The 20,601-nt window shown below is 38.8% G+C and overlaps 1 protein-coding gene across 2 annotated transcripts in view; it reads left to right on the top strand.

Moving 5' to 3' along the window:
• Positions 1 to 20,601, top strand: part of Mtr (5-methyltetrahydrofolate-homocysteine methyltransferase) — a 101,259-nt gene that overhangs the window by 22,690 nt on the left and 57,968 nt on the right. For both annotated transcript variants that reach the window (XM_005404926.2, XM_005404927.2), the window contains 9 exons: positions 1,144 to 1,203; positions 2,289 to 2,383; positions 8,273 to 8,373; positions 9,558 to 9,619; positions 10,826 to 10,893; positions 12,877 to 12,956; positions 14,954 to 15,066; positions 17,310 to 17,450; positions 19,354 to 19,539. In XM_005404926.2, the coding sequence (XP_005404983.1) occupies positions 1,144 to 1,203; positions 2,289 to 2,383; positions 8,273 to 8,373; positions 9,558 to 9,619; positions 10,826 to 10,893; positions 12,877 to 12,956; positions 14,954 to 15,066; positions 17,310 to 17,450; positions 19,354 to 19,539 (906 nt within the window). The remainder of the gene's footprint in view (positions 1 to 1,143; positions 1,204 to 2,288; positions 2,384 to 8,272; positions 8,374 to 9,557; positions 9,620 to 10,825; positions 10,894 to 12,876; positions 12,957 to 14,953; positions 15,067 to 17,309; positions 17,451 to 19,353; positions 19,540 to 20,601) is intronic.

Below are 20,601 nucleotides of genomic sequence, written 5' to 3'. Positions count from 1 at the left end.
TTTTGGTCTTTTTGAGACAGGGTCTCACTGTACAGTTCAGGCTGGCCTTGAGCTCACTTTGTAGCCCAGGCTGGTCTTGAACTTGCAGTGATCCTCCTGTCTCAGCCTCCTGAGTGCTGGATTACAGGCGTACGCCACCACGCCTGTCCAAAATACATATTTCATTGAATTTTTAAGTTTTAAGATGTGTGCCATACACATTCTCTTGATTATAAAGGTTTCCCTCACGATGCTTCTGGAATTTGTTTTAGAGTGAGAAACAGGGTAGATTTTTTTTGGTCTAATGTTACCTGGTTTTCCAGTACCATCCACTAAACAAACTATTTCCTAGTGTAGGGAATGATGTGGAATGTTATCTTTAATCCTAAATTCTGGAGTTCACTTGTGTTTCTTCTAGCACTTTGTCTGCTGATATACTATTTATCAGAGTATTAGAACATGTCTGAATTACTGCTATGCTTTGTTTGTTTTTATTTACCCCACCTTTTCCTCTAGAGCTTTTCTGGCTATTCTTACATGTTTGCTTTTCATAATATTTTTATGTTTAATTTTTCTAATTCTGAAAAGGAAATTTCAGTATTACTGATTCAGTATCTTTCTAAGAAAGAAATACATCATCAGAAAGAAGGTACATCCTGATTTTAGAAAATTAATTGTAAGAACATGAATATTCTCAAATTAGGAAATACAAAAAAAAGGAAGATCCATTGCCTGGAACTTAAAACATAGATTAACTAACACAGAGTAACGTGAGATTCATAGCTTTACAACCTAGTCCATGCTCGTAGGTTTTTTTTCTCCCAATGATATACATCCGTTTCTTTTACCATACATACTGTATACGTGGAAAGATGAGGAATGCAGAGACATCTTTATTTTAAATTGATGGAGAAAAAAAAAAAAACTCTTCAACTCTTCCTCAGAGGAAGTAGTAGTTCATAGGTGAAACTAGTCACTTCTTTTTTATATTCACAGTATCACACTTGAGAATTGGGCATTGTTGTGCTTTATAGGGAAGACACGTCTCTGCAGAGAGGTGTGTGCACATGTATCTTACCTGAAGAGGCTTTGGAAAAGGGTGGGTTTGGATCCGACAGACTTTAGCCACATTCTCTTAGAAATATTCTTTTTTTTTCCTGATAGGCAGCCTTGTTTGCACTCAAGAAACTTTTTGAAGAGGATTATACTCCCCGACCTGTCTTTGTAAGTTGTAGAATGTTTGTATGATGAATTTTATCTTGTATTAATAATTGTCAGTTTAAGGATGACTGTTGTTGATTTTTAGAAACCACCCAGTTTAACTTCCTCTGTTTGTACCTTCCTACTATAACTTTTAGGTCAGTGGCAGGCTCACCTCTGAACAGGCAATGGAAAATGAACCTAGTGATAAGTGGGAGGCGGGCTGTTCAAAAGAAGCCCCCTAAAACCAGAGGCTTAAAGACTCAGTCTTTAAGGGTTTAGGGAATGGTAGACTTGCATGCTGACTGCCAAATGTTCAGTACTGAAGATTCCAGACACCAGTTCATTAACTCAATAGGCAGACCCTGTACGAGAGACCTAAGATTGGTAGGGAGAATAGAACAGAATCAAAACAAGGGGATCAAAAAAATAAGATTTTTAACAGCAAAAGGCCTAATGTATTATTAGTCAATTGCCATTGGGACCAAATACCTACTACCCACAATTTAAAGGAGGAAAGGTTGGTATGGTGTATGATTTCTGAGGTTTTAGTCCGTAGTTGGCTGTGTCCAAGACAGAAGCATCATGGCAAAAGAGTATGACAGAGCAAAGCTACTTAGTTCCTGGTGTCCTGGAAGCAAAGCAGAGGATCTGCACCAGAGAGGAAGGGGTCAGGGACCAGATACAGTACTCAAGGTCATGCCTCCATGACCCACTCAGACACACCTAGAAGTAGGTTTTGTTAATCCCCTTAATGTGATTATCAAGCCAGTCAAGTTGACAATGAAGTGCAATCTTTACTCCAGGATAACCTGAACCATCTCTGGAAAAGCTCTTCCAGTGGGACTGGATATGTGAATTCTAGCGCTATTAGAGGCATTTCTTTTGCCTCGGTGACATTCTTCTTTCTCTGTTCCTGTGGCTCCTCCCCTAGTCCGTTGGCATATGTCCATCCTGCCTCTTATGCAGATTGCTACCTTTGAGTTTGAGTTCCATGGTTCTCTTTGTAAAATGACAAACAACATCAGATTTCTCATTTTATTTTGTCTTTGTGATTATATTCTTTATCTGAGTCTATATTATTGACTTTGTTTACTTTGTTAATTCAGATTTCAGGGACCATTGTTGATAAAAGTGGGCGGACTCTTTCTGGACAGACAGGGGAGGCATTTGTCATCAGTGTTTCTCATGGAGACCCACTCTGGTGAGTGATTTTTTTCCTTGACTCTTTTAGGGAATATCTTTCCTCATGGCTACAAACTATGACCTGGAAAGCGATTGCTTCCACATGGCTTCCTCATGGCTACAAACTATGACCTGGAAGGCGATTGCTTCAAGTGTACCACTTTCATGATGTGTTGTCTTTAAGGACTTTGAAGGACTAATACTGAAAGTGGGTCACTTTGAGGGAATGGGAGAGCTCATAGCTCCCGGGCAACCAGGGCTTGCTTGCTTGCTCATCTTGCTTGCAGGTGTCTCTTGTGGCTTATGACTATGCTTGGCTGAGTAATACTTAAGAGCTTTTATTGTTCACTTACATTTTGGGGCAGTGCTTTGCAAATTTTATAGCAGCACCTTTCTCTACTTTTGGGGTACCCAGCTAGCTTTGAACAAGGTGGGAATTTTAAAGCTTAGGTTTTATCTTTTATCACTCTTATAGACTAAAGTAGTAGAAGGTTGTAATGTATAAGAAGCTGTTGTTTACTGATTTGTGTTTGTCATAAGTTATACACGTTAACAAAGAACAATGGGATAGTGCCCTACACTGTTAATTCATTTATTGAAATCCTAGTATGTGCCCTGGAACATTGGCAAATGTAAAGCAGTCACACTAAGAGAAATGCATAAATAAATTAAAGTATAAAATATCAAATGTTATACAGAAAATCTGGCCATACACAGGAGTAATGGGGTCCTTAGGAGAAGGACATTTGAGCTTCTCTGGAACACATGAGCCAGTTCACTAAGCAGAAAGGCAGGGTAGATGTATTAGTGAGTTAATGTCAACATGAGAGCAGCATAGTTGATAAAACATTTCAGTATATCATATTTCATTTAACTTTAACTTTAACATAACTGTGAGAGCTTTCTTCATTTAACAGATGAGGAACTGAAGTTACTTAGCTATTGAAAAGGCAGATTTGGATTATATTGGAACTAAGTTGGGAAAAAAAATCAAACATCTATTCTAGTGATTACACAGTGATTTAAAAAATTTTTTTTTAGGTTTTTTTTTTTTTATGTGCTAAGTCCAGGTGACAGTAGCATAAGAGGAAACAAAAGTTAAATTACTAAATGTGACTGACTAGTAAAATGGCTAAGCAGAATAGGTCTGTTTAAGTTGTAAAGTTGCCATGCATTGGCTTTCACAATCTTTTTTTTTTCTTTTTTCTTTTTTGGGACAGGGTCTTGTTATGTAGCCCAGGCTGGCCTTGAACTCATAGCAATCCTTCTGCCTTAGCCTTTTGTGTGCACCACTGTGCCCAGCTGATCTCAAAATGTTAACTGAGATGGATGTACTTCTGTTAGGCACTAGTGATCACAGAATCATATTTGTTTTAGATCAGTTACAGGTTTACAGAAAAATTAAGCAGAAAGTACAGAGAGTCTCCATATACTCTCCATGGTCAACCACCTGTTCTGCTTTCCTCCCTTATTTTCCCTCTTATTAACATCTTGCCTTAGTGTAGTACATTTGTTACAGTATGAACCAATATCACATTAATTGAAGGCTATAGTTTGTGTACGTTAGCCTTTACTCTTGGTGTTGTACATCCTATGGACCTGAAAAATGTAAAATGATGTGTATCTACCACTTAGTATCACATGGAGTATTTTACTGTTCTGAAAATCTCCTGAGCTCCCCCATTCATCTTTTTTTCTTGCCTTTTGGCAACTAATCTTTTTACTATAGCTTTGCGTTTTCTGGAATGAAATATAATTGTAATCAAAGTATGTAGGCTTTTTTGGTCTTTTCACTTTGCAGTGTATGTTTAAGTTTCCTGTATGTCTTTTTAATGGCTTAGTACAGTGGTGGCAAACCTGTGACATGTACCACAGCAGGCTATTTGTATAATTCAGAGCTCTGCAACGTTTGTTATCAGTGGATGTCCCAGTTTCTTGTTGCTGAAACAAAATACCCAACACCCAAAGTTAAGAAAGGACAGGTTTATTTAGCTCACAATTCGTAGAGGTTTCGGTCCATAATCATCTGGATCCAAGGCAGAGGATGTGACAGAGGGGGAACTCTTTATGGCAGCAGAAGACAACAAAAGCAACAAGAGCAAAAAGGCTCAAACAAGCCTCTTTCTGCCCCTTTTATCCTATCTAGACCTTTGGGATTAGGGCGTTGCCAGTCCAGTCAGTGGACTGATCCAGTAACCACTCAGCCTTAACCCCAGCACCATTAATCCCAGCATTGCGCTATGAATCAGTCACAAAATCTAGATTCAGCTATCCCTGAAGAGCCCAAGCCACTTGACTGCATGAGGCTTTGGGGAGACATCCAGACACATAGCTCATTTTTCTTAGTGCTGAATAATACTCTGTTGTCTGGTTTTACCACAGTTTGTACTTTCACGTATCTTGATTGCTACCCAGTTTTAGTTACAAATAAATAAAGCTGCTATGAAGATTCACAAATTCAAGATTCTGTGTGGTTGTAAGTTTTCAACACATGTGAATAAGAAATGAGGACCATGACTGCTGGGTTATATGGTAAAATTATCTTTACTTTTGTAAGAAACCAACAAACTGTCTTCCAAAGTGGCTGTATCTTTTTGAATTCCCAATAGGCATGAATGAAAGTTATGTTCTTCTACAACCCTGCTATCATTTGTTATCCTTTTTTGGATTTTAGTTATTTTAAAAGTGTATACCATCTCACCCCAGCAAGAATGGCTACCATCAAGAAATCAACCAATAACAGATGTGGATAAGACTGTGGGGAAAAAGGAACCCTTCTCCACTGTTCATGGGCCTGTAGACTGGTACAACCGCTGTGGAAATTAGTGTGGACATTCCTCAAAAAACTAGGCTTAGAGGTCCCATTCAACCCAGCTATTCCCCTTCTGGGTATTTTTCCAGAAAAATTGAAAACATCATACCACAGTGATATATATGCACCCATGTTTATAGCAGCACAATTTATCATAGGTAAATCTTAGAAACAACCCAAATGACAGCAACAGGAGGAATGGATAAAAAAGATGTGTATATTTATACAATGGAGTATTACTCAGCTATAAAGAAAGATAAACTCAAGGCTTTTATAGGTAAATGGATGCAGCTAGATACCATATTCAAAAGTGAAATAAATCAGACCTGCATGTGTAAACATTGTATTGTCTCCCTAGTGTAAGAACCTGAAAGAGTAAATAAAACCCAAAAAGTACAGTAGATATTGTGAAAGGGAAAGAAACTGCTCAAAAGGAAAGAACAACTGGATGGGGAAAAGGAAAAAAGGAAGAAGGAAGGGAAAATATATATATACACACACAAGATAGCTAAGATAATTGTACCACTAATTTCTGCTGGTTTGTTGAAAGGGGCCGTTAATGCTTAATTGTTCGATCAGTTTTGCATGCCTATATCTGGGAATCTGAATAACTACTTTGAAGATAACAGTATGTGATATAACAACCATTGTTAATTTCCTATCATTTGTTTCTGTATCATTCTTACTGTTTTTTTTTAATTCTCTTATAAAAAGTAAAAACCTAAAACAAACAAACAAATAAACAAACAAACCTTAAAACAACCAGATAGAAAAAGCAAAGGAAAACAAAGAAAAATAATAAAATTCCTTTGGCTTCCGCAGTTCTATGGTAGTGTTCAAGTCAGAGTCCAAAACTGTGGGGTAACCCTGCTAAGTCTGCAGTAAGATTAGTGCTGGATATGGGGCTGATCTTGGCCTCTATATGTGAGGGCTGGGGCAGGTCTTCAGCCAACAGCTTTCTGTATGTCCCTGCCCACATCTCCTTACCCTGATTTCCTCTACCTTGCTTTCCCAGCTGTGGTGATGCCCTCAGGCAGGGACAGCCTGGCACTGCTCCCTGTCCTATGTACAGTTGGTTCCTTGTGCTTGCATGGGCTCCTCTGTTCTATCCTCACTGACATGTCCCTCTTACATTGTGGTAGGGAGGGGGATGCCGTTTCCGCTTCGGAGACAGCCCAAGGCTGCTCATTCTTCATTCCCACTTTGCTTCAGCAGGTTGAGAGCTAACCTGTCAAGGCTGTTCCTCTCTCAAGCCACTGGTCACAGGGTCGGAAGGGTCCTGCACTGCTCTGCTGCGGTCCCTAACCTCTTGTCCTCTTTTTTTTTTTTTTTTTTTGGTTTTTCTCCGGTACCGGGAACCGAACTCATGACCTTGCGCTTGCCAGGCAGGCACTTTTGCCGCTGAGCTAAATCCCCAGCCCCCCTAACCTCTTGTCATTAGAGGTTTCAGTTAGCTACTAGGGTGCCCGACCGAAAAGAAGAACAAGAAAAGCTGTTGGCTTATGGGGAGCAAGCAGTTTCCCGGTCACTTGCCCCTATGTGGGCCGGTGAAATTTGCCACCAAGCTGCAGTGTCTTCTGTATAGAGAAAGGCAAAAGAGGCCAGGAGTCTAATTTCCCAAATCTATCCTGTGTGGCTTGAGTTAGCCGCACTTTTGCAGTCCATCAGTTTCTTGGTGACTTCCCAGTATGGCAATGCTTGTTTGGCATGCAGGGGGCAGCCTCCATTAGTTTAGTTGATTGCATTAGTGTTTAGTTGATTGTCTCTGAGTAGCTCCAATGTGGCTCCCTTCTCTGTTCAGCCATGTTGAATTGCTTGGATGTTTGTTAAACATTTTTTGAAATAATTTCAGATTTACAGAAAAGAATACAGAAAATCCCAGTATATTCTTCATCTAGTTTTCCCTAACATCTTACTTAACCAGGGTACTTCCATCAAAATTAAGACTGTTCGTATTAACCAAGCTCTAGACTTCATTGGGTGTCTTTGTTACTTTTCTCATTGCTGAGACAAAATAACCAACACCCAAAGTTAAAGAAGGAAAGATTTCTTGTAGCTCACAGTTTGTAGAGGTTTCAGTTCATAGTTGGCTGGCTCCAGGGCAGGGTGGCATGGCAGAGAGATGTTGTAGAGGAGAAATAGTTCATAGTGGGCAGAAGGTGAAGCTGTGAAGTACTGAGCAAATTGGCAGCAGCCTGCCTTTCCTTTTTATCTCTTCCAGGCTACTCACCCTTTGGGTGGTACCACCCACACCCAGGGTAGGCCTTTCCATTGTCCACACCCAGAACTATGCCAGATCAATCAGTGGACTAAATTTTTTTTCAGTGGACTAATTTAGTAATCACACATCCTTAATCCCAGCATCACACTACTAGCATCACACATTAAATCCCAGCATCACACACCCTAGATCTAGTCAGCTCTATAAACCCCTGCCTATCCACATGAGTCTTTAAGGGAACACCTGGACACAGACCATACCATTGAGATTTTAAGAATTTTTCCACTCATGTCTTACTATTCCAGGATCTAATCTAGGATACCACATTGCATATAATGAAAAGGAAAAGCACAATGTGAAAACAAAATATTACATGGTCCAGGGGTTTCATGGTTGATTGCTGAGTACCAGAAGGCCTGAAGAGTCCAAGTTCTAGGGTAGTAGGGACTCTGCTTATGGACCTGGGACTATGTCCTGCTTTTCTGGATACCCAGGATGCCTTCCTTTTACTATTTCATGTTCCCCCTACCTTAAGATTTTCCTTTTCCTTTACATATTTTCAGATTGGACTTTTTTGTTAGTAGTGGCAGTTTGCTATCATTTCTATCTCACAGTATACTTTTAGCTAATCTGTGAACATGCTTAAGGAGTTACATCCATAGGCTGTAATATTATCTGAAGTTGGAACCATGGGCAAACATACTTGATGCTGTAGAGGACCTCAGTGAGCTTTGACTATAATGGAATAAAATGCTTTGAAGTCGGCAATTTATTATTGGCTTGATTTTAGGTGTATACTCTTTATCATAACTTTTATATGTATAAGTAGTTTGGATAAAAGAAGATCCTTCTAATATTTTCTTTTGTTTTTTCAGCATTGGATTAAATTGTGCTCTGGGAGCAACTGAAATGAGACCTTTCATTGAAACAATTGGAAAATGTACCACTGCCTATGTCCTTTGTTATCCCAATGCAGGTGTGTGTTACAAGGGTTTGCCCATGGAGCGAGGCATGTAGATGAGGTTACAGATCTTGATTAGAAAAGTTTCTTTTTGGCAGATCTTGGTATATAGTTGACATTCAAAAGGAATTTTCCAAAATGTAGTTTGAAGAGTATTTTGGTCTAGACCAGTGTTTCCCTTTGTACACAAAGGAACAGTTTGACTCAGCCTGAAGCTTCAGAGTAAGACATACCTACAGAAATGAGCCTAACTGTATAACTGACCAGAGCCTTACTTTTGATAACAGTTTTTATTCTGTGGATGTGACCAGAGAGATGGCCAAAGAGGAGAGTGATATATTTTCTCTTACAGCCCGTTAGCAGGCAAACAACAGAAGAATTTTTTGTGCTGATACCTTTTCTTCTCTAAGAGCTAGGACTTCTAATTTACTATGTGTAAAAATTTGTAGGTAATTCTCAAACCATCCAGTTAAACATTGGTAATCTGTTCTGGGTTAATGAGTTTTTTTTTCCTCTTTGGAGAAAGCATCTTGCTCTAAGTAGTTTGGGTTGTCTTTGAACTCACCATGTAGCCCAGGCTGGTCTTGAACTTGTGGTGATCCTCCTACCTCCATCACCTGAGTGCTGGGACTACAGGTATGCACCGCCACACTCAGCTATTTTCTAGCCCTCTTTCTCCAAGTGCATGTATTTTAATGTGCACAATAAATTTTATTTCTCACTAGGAATAAGATAACTGGAAGGAGATAATAAATAAAAGAGGAAACTAGATAGAGGCTAAAAGTCTTGAGAAAATTTATTTGGATGGAGACTGGCTGTTTTTGTTTTTAGTTGCATGTCAGGTGCTCTTTAGTTCAAAGGATATGAAGTTGTCCCTTCCTCATCCCCAAGCACCTTGATAACAATAATTTCTCTGTGGAGGTGGCGTGGAACTGTGAGCTGTCCCATTAGTTGTGTATCAGATAGAAAAGAAATAATGAAAGTTTATTTTCTTCTGTGATTTTTTTTTTAGGGGGGGCATGTGGTGTCTCTGTTTATTATCTAAATATGAGTAATATATTACTTGATTTGCAAATAATAATTATCAATACTGATTTTTAAAACTTTTAAACTAAGGCCTTTAAAACTATGAGGTGTATGTATATATTTATATATTTATTAAGATAGTTTTGAATAGCGATTGAAATGTCTTTTCTCAGGTCTTCCCAACACTTTTGGTGACTATGATGAAACACCCTCCATGATGGCCATGCATCTAAAGGTCAGGTGGCCTCTTTCACTTGGGTTTTTAAGACAGAATTTTACAAGTAGGATTTTCCTCCAATTAAATCCTAGTATGTAAATAACAAAAGTTTGGTGCTCTGAATTAAAGTTATAGAGGGATAGAGAAGAGCTAGCTATTAGCTGGCAGCATCATTATTGCCCATTACACTGGTAGCTATTGGAAAATTCCCACTGAAGTCAAAACTTGGTTCTCTGAGGTGTTGCTTACTGTGCAACCCTCCCAAGTAATGACCCCACACACACCTCTTTTCCCTCCACACCCCATGCTCTGCTGGGTAGTAGGTGTCCTCCTGGCCCACACTGTCACTTCCAGCATCCTCCTCTCTCCCACTTATGTTCTTCAATCCTTTCTGAATCATGAGAGTCTGCTGCCCACTACTGTTTTTTAGTGTCCCATCTCAACCTCTGGGGCTCTTTCTCCTCATCCTTCGAACTTTTTGCTCCTGGCTCACGGATTTTCCCTCCTAAACTATTTCTAACTTAATTCTTATGATTTCAGTATCTTATACAGATGCTTTTTTCCAGGGTTCTTGACTCAGGTTCTTGATGTCCTGTCTCAGTTCCTGGGTTCTTCACTCACCAGCCTCTACTTAAACTCCAGACCCTTGCTGTCCAGTATGGAGCAACCACCATGTGTATTTATTGGAGCATTTGACATGTAGCTTGTGTGACAGGGGAACTGATTTTTTTTATTTAAAAATTTTAAATTTAAAATCTGATAATCATCTCATGTGTTGTTTGAAAATACACCATCTAGCTCATACTTGTTCATTTCAATGTGGGTAAAAAAACTTCAATGTCCTCAGACGGGCAGTTGAATCACTTCTTTTTAAGTGGCATAAAAGATTTCATAGTATCTATTTTCTCCTTATATCTAGAGCTTGTGAAATTTTTATAACTAGAGTTAAATATGTTTAGTTTTCTTTCTTCCTGCCTAGCTATCGATCTATGTCAGACAGTATCTCACTATGTAGTCCAGGCTGGCCTCAGACCTGTGATCCCCTTGTGTCAGCCTCTCTAATGCTGGAATTACAGGCATGTACTTCCACATCTGACTTGTTTGACTTTCTTGTTAGTACAATTTTAGTTATTCAGGAACTAAAGAAAGTAAAAGATTTTATGCTGAATTGGTTTTGGTGAATTTAGAATTCAGATGAACCTGCTGATACTTTTCCTAATGCAGGACTTCGCTATGGATGGCTTGGTTAATATAGTTGGTGGATGCTGTGGTACAACACCAGATCATATCAGGTAATAATCACCTTTCAGTATTTTACCATTTGTTATGTTTTGGGTTACACTGACACAAAATTTGTAATATTGAAGTCTGAACCCCTTGTAGCTCAGATTGTGACTGTATTTGGAGATAAGATCTTTAAAGAGGCAATTAAAGTAAAAATCAATGAGTCCATTGTAATCTAGTATGACCGCTGTCCTTATAAGAGGAGGACACCGCTGCACATATTGAAGGAAGACCATGTAAAGACCTGGGGAGACAGCTATCTTCAAGCCTTGGGGAGAGGTATTAGAAAAAACTAACCCTGCCAATGCCTTAATCACAGATTTCTGCCCTCCACATTGTGAGAAAATAAGTTGCTGTTGTTTAAGCTACTGGTTCTGTGGTACATTGCTGTTGCAGTCCAGCAAATTAATATACCTTTGTATTATAAAAAATGTGAAAAATAAAAGTAGAGAAATAGTAAAATAAGTATCCATGTGCCTATCACATAATTGTGATAATTTTCGAGGTTTTGCCATCCTTATTTTATCTATCCCCCCAATTTTCGCTTGAAATATGAAGCAAATCCCAAACATCATAATGTTCTACCCTTAAATAACATTTGAATGTTCAAAGAGAGCGAACTCGTATTTCTTGTGGGCAGTTCCTACCTCCATTAGAATTATTTCATGGAAGGAAAAGGCAGTAAGATGAGTGTCTTGAGGTCAGGAAGCATCTTCGTCTGGCCTGATATAGAGTGATTGCTTAATTTGTGCTTTCAAATGAATATATGAAGACAGGGAGCGAAACAAGAGCAAGGCCATGTATGTGTTTAATTCCTTATAGTTTTGTGGCTTATAGGAAGATTGGAATTCAGTGAAGCACAATATAGTTTAGTACTTTTTGTGTTTGTCTTTTTCCATAAAGTGACTGATGATCATATTTTGAACCAGTCATCTCAGTGTTCTGTTGTCATGCATATAATATGCTTTCTTTACTGAGCTGCTTAGTAGTTCTGTGCTTTTGTTGACTTCTACAATAGACTGTGTTTATATGCATTACTAGGGAATTGAACTCAAGATCATGTGCATGCTGAGCACATATCCTAAGACTGAGTTAACATCTCCAGTCCCAATTTTTAAAAATAATTTATATCATATCTAAAAGCCAGCAATAGTTGAATATATCTTATCTGTGGATCATAGACTTGTCTCTTTTTCTTTTTCAGGTCTTTTCCTCTTTAAAAAGAGGGGTTGTTTTAAATATCTCTCTGTATTTATATTTGTATACCTATATCTGTTTATGTGGTCCTTTCACTAAAACCACTTAAATCGATACCTATTAATTTAGAAGGCGATAGAGAGAGAACAGTTCTCATTGGAGTTTACTGGAAAAGCCAAAGTTTTCCTGGTTGATCAAAGTTATACTTTATTCAAGCTAAGAAACTTAAAGAGAGTATGCATGACTAAAATAGTTTGAGGAGTATTTTGAAGTGCTAATACTCTTAATACTGTGTACCTTCTCTACTATGTGTGTCCTATAATAAAAATTGGTTTAGAGGTCCTGATTTCTCTGTATTACTGGTCCATCTGCTCCTGTCTGCTGCTTCTTCTCAGGGCTGAAGCCTTTTTTTGGTTAAACTATTGAGTAAGCAGCAGGCATGTTCTTTACATACATGTTCTATATGTGGATTTGAAAGAGTAAAGGACATTTGTGTGGTGGAGGGGAGGAGATTTGCAGTTTGTGTTTGGGCAGACCATCACATAGCTGCAGTTTCAAGGGTAGAAACACAATCAGCACAAAGCCAACTGGGCAGGCGCATAAAATTTAAGGTTTATAGGTTTACTTCCTGCACAATAGGAAAAATAAGACATAATTACTGTTGTATGTTTGGAGGTAGGTGTATAATTATGTGCACAGTTATATTAGTATGGACTTAATTTCATAGCTGCAGAATGAGTTTAATTAGATTTATTTTATTCTGTGTTAATGAATAGTATTTTCTCTTAACTCAGGGAAATTGCTGAAGCTGTGAAAAATTGTAAGCCTAGGGTTCCACCTGCCAATGTTTTTGAAGGACATATGTTACTGTCTGGTAAGTCATAAAGACATGGTGATTATGCTTTCGGAAACCATCTGTAGAAGGTATTTAGTATGCTTACTCTAAATGGGAGTGATAATTTGTGCCGAACAACTGATTAGGTCAAAGAGGAGTACATATTTTCTTGGCACTTAGATGAAGTCTAGTGAAAAACCCTTTTTCTATGGGGTGGGAAGACATCAGTTTCTGGGTAAACTAAATGAAGGCCCCTGATGATTTGACCAGATTACCATGTGAAGTTGGTAGTCCTGTCTTTATTGTGCACTGTTTTGAAAAACATACCCTTGACAATAGCCTAACAAGTTTACTGTATTGGTAATGGTTATTGAAAATTCCAAACTGCCAGTGCTTGTTGTTGAGTAATAGCAGCAGCATCTTCCTGGTTTCATGCCATACTCGGCTGGCTCCAAGACAGGGTGGCACATGGGAAAGGGGCAACAGTTCATGGGGGGGTGCACAGAAACAAGCAGCAGGAGCAAAAAGGGAGGATCAGCAGGAGCAAAAAGGGGAGGATCAGCGGGTTTATGATTGATAATACAGTGGCTTTGTCAGAGAAAAGTGTGGCAGGAAGGTTTACCTTATCCTTGGAACTTGCAGTTTTGTGTCACTTCAGTCAAGCACTTCTAACAAAGATATGTGACCTTTGCTAGAATCTGAACAAGATAACCCTTTACATATGATTTATTCTTTTTAGAATTTATATGTAAGAGTCCTTTTTATTGAATTTTAATTTCATACTCTGTCTCTACATTTTTTAAAGTCACCTTCAATTAGTTATTGAGTGACATCAAACACTTGTTTTTTAAACTTATTTTAATTCTTTTATAAATTGCAGACTTGAGAGGAATGTTCTAGTATCAGTTATTTGATGTTCATAATAGATTTGAACTGTGTGAAATGCTGTTAGGGAGGTCACATAAGAACTCTTCAGAATTTAAGTGTTGGCATCTCTGCCTGTCCTTTGAACCCCCATTCAGCCTAAGGGCCAAGGGTACTCGAAGCTAGCTTGGGATCATTATCACCTGAAACTATGGAAAATGACTGTCTTCTGAATGGATGAACAGATGTTTTGGAATGGTTTTATAGTTAGCTAGCTTATATTCATTAATTTCCTCATCTGCTGCTTTTTTAACCAGTGTTTTGGCAAAGGGCTCAGAAGCCATATTCTTTTATTTTGACAATATAATTGCCAGTATTAACTTTGTGCCTATGAGCATTTTCCAGTTTTACTTGTACAATAATAATATATGGTAGACACTTTCCTGTCCCTGTTTTGTAAGTTTAGAGGCTATGTCTATGTGGGAAGTTGCCTCGGGCTGTCTGGTCAGGTAAGTAATTTGAACTCAGAGCTGTCTTTCTCCAGAGCCTACCTATTCCTATCCAGTGAGATTACCTTCTCTTAATGGTTTAAAAATAACAAGTAGAACAGAAGCAGTTCAGACCCTTTTCTGTATCTACATTGTATGTTGCTTTGTACTGCAGTTAATTTGTCCACATGTATTACATGACATTTGCCCCTGTTTTGGGAGATGGAGCAAAGTTGTAGTTATACTGTTGCTGGAATTAAGATAGCTTGCTCCATCAATGTCAAGCTGATGTCTGAGATACAGAACAATCCTCCTTTGATTTCTAACTTTCTTGATGGCTTTTAGCCCTCACACTTGGTTACATAGGGATATGATGATAACTTTTTCTTCTTTCTCAGAGATGGTATGGTTCAGTTAGTTAGGGATATTTGTAGTATAAAACCCTGAATTATTTCTTCTTTTGAGAGTTCTGCCTGGAAATGTAGCCATAACACGTAACTTTTGAGTTTGTGCGTTTTAGTCTCCCTAAAGCAGATTGTGGCCCTATTTCCACATTGGATCTCCTGTCCGTCTGCTTGGTGGGCTTTGGTACAGTGACTTCTTTCTTACTGAAAACATTTGTGTCTGTGAGTTTTGTGTCATAGATACGCATTTTCAGGAATTTTAAAAACTTCTCCTTTTAAGGTCTAGAGCCCTTCAGGATTGGACCATATACCAACTTCGTTAACATTGGAGAGCGCTGTAACGTGGCAGGATCCAAGAAGTTTGCTAAACTCATCATGGCAGGAAACTATGAAGTAAGTATCCTTGTGAGACCCCGGAGGCATCTGCCATGTCTCTGGCTAGACAGCATGTCAGTGAAGAGTAGTTTGCTCTTGGTAGTGCTGTTAGAGGCTGGGAAGTGTAGTGGGTGTTTGCAGCAGGTGGTTAGTGGGAAGATGAAGCTTCACACAATTGAAGCTGCTGTTGTCAACACTGTTAAAAAGTACCACATTGGGGGCATGAAGTGGGATGAGATGGACAGGCCTCAGGCTCTACATATTTCTACTGACTGGCAAGTGAATATTCCTCATTTTGGCCACTTACAAATCCTTGTAGGAAAAGGGAAAACCAGGAAAACTTTTACCTAATTCCTCCCAATTGCTTCAAATGCTGATTGATGAAGGATTGAGCCTATTAACTATAGACTGAAACAAATAAAATAGACCATTACTTTGGAAACTTTATATAATAACTTTAGCTATGGTCATTTTGTGGATGACCAAAATTTAATCTACACCAAACCACTCTGTGACTGGCCTCCCTAGTCAGAAGTTCTGCACAGTAGAGTAAGATCCAAATTCTTGAGGCATCATTCTGTCTTCTCCACCAAGGTCTGGTGCTTTCCCATCCTGAGTCATCATCTGCACACCCTGCAGGCTTGCTTCCTCTGCTGTATCTGGCTTAGGTTAGCTCCTTTGAGAAATGCTGATGACCCTGTCTAGTCATGCAGTGTTCTGCAGTTGGCAGTACTCCTACTTCTGTTTTGATTCCTCTGTAGTTTGTGGTGTCCTTTCATCTCTCTGATTTAGTGGATTTGACACTGAAAGCAGAGACTACTTTAGTAAGAAGCAAACTGGTAGAAGTAATAATATGTATTGTTTAATAAGGTCTTCTCTTTGTGCTAGTCACTATGGCAGTGCCAGGTAGTTTTTAATACAGCTGTGTCATGTACTCCAACAAATGTAAACCCTCAAGAATGGAGACTGAGAGTGGCTCCTCTTTTTATTATTTGTATTATTTAATCATTGCTAATATGGAAAAAAGATTTGCTGAATTTAATGGTGATTTTTTTTCTGTGCGTCCCTCCCTTACTGTGAATGGTGTTTTCATATGGCCTGGTGCAGAGTATTTCATGCTTATTCTATCACAGTGACTGATAAAAATTCCTATTTGATATTCTTGGACTAAGAGAAATCTGGACCTATCAACACCTACTACTGATTTTATACTTCATTATTTTATGACATTGAAGTCTACAGTAAAGACTTGAAAAGACTACTTTACCAGTTACAAAGCATTATTGAACATGTACATTTTTTCCTAGCATTGCTCAAAGTAGGAAATACATAAGACCTTCCTTGTGTCCAAATACTTCAAATCTGTTTGGAGGAATTAGCTAGTACGAATGAAAGAGTGAGGAAATTATAATGAAATAAATTATATGACAATGATGTGAAGAGGATATAGGTCATTATGAAATAAGTAGTGTTTTCCAGGTGTTCTTTGGAACATTGATCCTACAAGAGTTTCCTTAAGTGGTCATTAGTGGGAGATTCTGTTCATAGTATTTTGTTCTAGGAGAGTTGCAATATATACTAGCATATTAGAGGATTTGAAAAGCCTCCCAGAAGTATAAAAACACACTGGAATTTATCTCAAATTTTTTTTTCATGTTTACATGCTTTGGCAAACACTGAAGTGTCACATGACTGGATAGTTTCTCTAAAGACTCTCTGTAAGGTCTGTGTGTGTGTGTGTGTGTGTGTGTGTGTGTGTGTGTGTGTCTGTCTAGTTTTTGCAGTACTGGGGACTGAATCCAGAGTCTTTGTACAGAACTACATCTAAGGACGTCTCTAAAGGGATATGGGACTTCAGCACAGTCTAAACCGTGTAGAATGAAAAGCGAATGTGATCTGTGGAAATGGACTTGGCTGGTTGAAGGGTACAGTGAGGGCTGAGCAGACAGTTCAGTTTGGTGAGAAGGCAGCCCTGCTCCTTACTGTCAGCTGAGTTTAGATTCTTTGTGGTAGGAAAACAGCCTTAGTGGGATTCCAAGTAGTGAAATGATGTTATGGAAGAGATACGTGAGGAAGGTTAATCTGGTCAGTGCAGTGGGGAGGAAGGCAGGCCCTAAGTCAAGGAGTAGGGCTGGTGAGTGTAGAGTAGTTAGAAAGGACCACTGGAGAAAGGACCACTGGAGGCGGTGAGGGATTACTTTCGTTAGCCTCCTCTGAGTCACCATCTCCTAATGATGATGCTTCTTGAATTCTTCCCTCAGGAGGCGCTGAGTGTTGCCAAAGTGCAGGTGGAAATGGGAGCCCAGGTGCTGGATGTCAACATGGATGATGGCATGCTAGACGGTCCAAGTGCAATGACCAAATTTTGCAACTTCATTGCTTCCGAGCCTGACATTGCCAAGGTTGTACAGAGTTTACATTTGATATGGGAGTTTATTCTTTTACTCACATTTGCCAGTTGCTTCATTTATCAGTCTGCGGATGAACTGTTTTTTTTTTCCCCCTTACATTGAGAGCAAGGTGATTTCTGATTTTCAGCTTCCTTGACAAAGGTTAATGTTTTTGACATAAGCCAGATTTTGGAGAGAGATATTCCTTCAACTTTGCAGTTTCCAAGGCTTCTGGGATTGGTCTTGAGAAGTGAGTTTCCCTAGATGTGTGGACAGACTGAGAACCCATTCCTCACATTTCAGAATGCGTGTTTACCTGTTCCTGCCATATCTTTGGTTCCATTTCTGTCTTGGACAGGGAAGCTTGGTGCTTTCTTATTGCAGGAAGAAGAGACTTGTCAGGCTTACCAGATTAAGATAGTAGTGTGAAACAAGGTTAAATCAAAGTATTGTGTCCATGTATATTTGTTCTTTAAAAGTGAAAGTTTAATTTTTATGTTAGTCTTTTTAAAATTTTTAGAAGGTTCAAAACCTCACCTAATTTCTCAGCCATTAAATCTGTGATGAGAAATTTCTACCGCTTCAGTACTGAGAATTGAATCCAGGGGTGTACATGTGCCCCATAAGTGCTGTACCATAACCCTTTTTAAAAAGTTTTATTTTGAGACAGAGTCTTGCCAAGTTGCCCAGGCTGGCTTCAACTTGAGATCCTCCTGTCTTAGTCTCCTGAGTAGCTGGAATTTCAGATATGTGCCACCACACTAGGTTTGAGATTATTTTTATAAGGCAACTTCTTGGTACTTTAGGAGTTGTATGTCTCAGATTGGACTGTGATTTTTACTAGGCTTCAGCAAATGCTTAAGTTAGAAGTTGTGGTAAACACTATCCATATTTCATTTGTGTATTTAAAAAGCCACACCACTTTTGTGGGAGTGAATCTTTTGAGAATTAAAGTGCTAGGAGTTCAGTGACCAGTTTAGAGGCAGTCAGAATCATGGGAATCAGGTGTTCATCAGCTTAGCGGTGGGAGGGAGGCCGACCCCTCATGTTTTGATGAGCTATTGACCTTGGTTTCCTTCCTCATATCTGAAATGTGTAGTCATACCTGCTTTACCTGATTTGTGAGTTATAATGATAAAAGTGCCTTGTCAGCCATGAAGGATCTCATGTAATTTGAGAGATTATTATTATTACTTTGTCCTCTAATTACTGCAAACATTTTTCATATCTTTTCTGGTTTTGACCTACAGTGCTACTAAAATTTATTGGAGACCAAATGTCTTAGTTACTTTTCTCTTGTTTTGGGGATGAAATACCTGATATCCAAAGTTAAAGGAGGAAAGATTTATTTAGCTCACAGTTTGTAGAGGTTTCAGTCCATAATCAGCTGGCTCCAAGGCAGGATGGATGGCAGACAGGCATTGTAGAGGAGAAACAGTTCATGGTACATAGTAGGTAGCAAAGCAACAAGGGGTAATCACAGGTCTTTCTACCTTTATATCTTATCCAGGGCTACTTAGGCCAAACCCTTAATCCTAGTACCCTTAATCCTAGCATTGTACCATGAATCAGTTCCAGCACTACATGCTCTAGATCCAGCACCTTTGAGAAAACCCCACCTATGACCACATGAGGCTGTGTGGGGACATCTAGACCCAAGCCATAACACTAAGTTTTAGCTAATTGTGGTAAAGCAGAAAAATGTTTTATCTGTCACATTATTACCAGTAGGATCCAAACACCAAACTGTCACCAAAACTCTTTAACACTTTCACAACCATATTCCAAGGTATATCTTGTTGCTGGGTGGCTCTGAATCATTAGTGAGTGATATGTGCATGACTATTTGGGAGGCCTTGGAAGGGGATTTGTGGTGACTTTTGATGATGTGGATTTTCTTCCTTCTCTATCTTAGGTGCCCTTGTGTATTGACTCTTCCAATTTTGCTGTGATTGAAGCTGGGTTAAAATGCTGCCAAGGGAAGTGCATAGTCAATAGCATTAGTCTGAAGGAGGGAGAAGAGGACTTCTTGGAGAAGGCCAGGAAAATTAAGAAGTTTGGAGCTGCTGTAGTAGTCATGGCTTTTGATGAAGAAGGCCAGGTAAGTGTTGACCTAGTGCCATTATGTCACACAGTGAGATATCAGAGGAGAAAACAAAGTCTAAAACAGTTATCTGTATATACACGTACACACATCCCCTAGTCTGTATATAAGCACACACATAAGCATACATATTATCTATCCATGTGAAGATTTGATATATAATAGTCTTTACATCAGTGGAGAAAGATTGAATTATTCAATAAATACTATTGGGACAACTGGCTATTATGCATTTGGAAGAAAATAAAGCTAGATACCTATTTTAAACGATTTTATGCTGCTATAACAATACTATATACACTTGGTAGATTTTAAGCAATATGTATTTGGCTCACTTCTGTAGGTGGAAGAGTCTTAAAATTCAGAGATTATATCTGATGAGGGCCTTTGCTGCACCATCACATAGCTGGAGGGCAAAGAGAGTGTGAGAAAAGAGAGGATAGAACTTGGTATCATAACAAACTTGGGGTAACCAATATACAGTACTCTTGTGATGACAACGTGAATCCATTGGTGAAGGAAGAACCCTCATCACTTAATCACCTCTTAAAAGTCTCACTTGGGCCCCATTCCAGTACTAGCCCCACTTCCCACCATAATTAAGTCTACATTGATTAAAGATTTAAATGTTAAAAAATGATAAATAATATATATAAAATATTAACTTAAACTTGTGGTGCAGATGCCACTCATTTAAGAGACCAAAAAGAAAATTGATAGTTATTCATATAAAAATGTAGAACTTTGTATGGTGGAAGACATGACACTGTTTACAGCATGAATAAAAGCAGTAGATTGATATCTGTTATGCACAGAGCACCTATTAGTCAGAAAGCAAAGTATCCCAATCAACTAGTAGAGGAATGGACAGAGGAAATTGTTAAGTAGTTTATAGAAAAAGGATTGCAAATAGTTAATGAATCTATGAGAAATACTAAGTTTTGTAATGATTAAAGAAATAAAGCAGGGGCTGGGGATTTAGCTCAGCGGCAAAAGCGCCTGCCTGGTAAGCGCAAGGTCGTGAGTTCGGTTCCCGGTACCGGAGAAAAACCAAAAAAA

This window comes from Chinchilla lanigera, unplaced genomic scaffold, assembly GCF_000276665.1.
Source record: "Chinchilla lanigera isolate Chin_1 unplaced genomic scaffold, ChiLan1.0 scaffold00091, whole genome shotgun sequence".
Taxonomy (NCBI): domain Eukaryota; kingdom Metazoa; phylum Chordata; class Mammalia; order Rodentia; family Chinchillidae; genus Chinchilla; species Chinchilla lanigera.
This window is presented reverse-complemented; position numbering and strand designations above follow the sequence as displayed.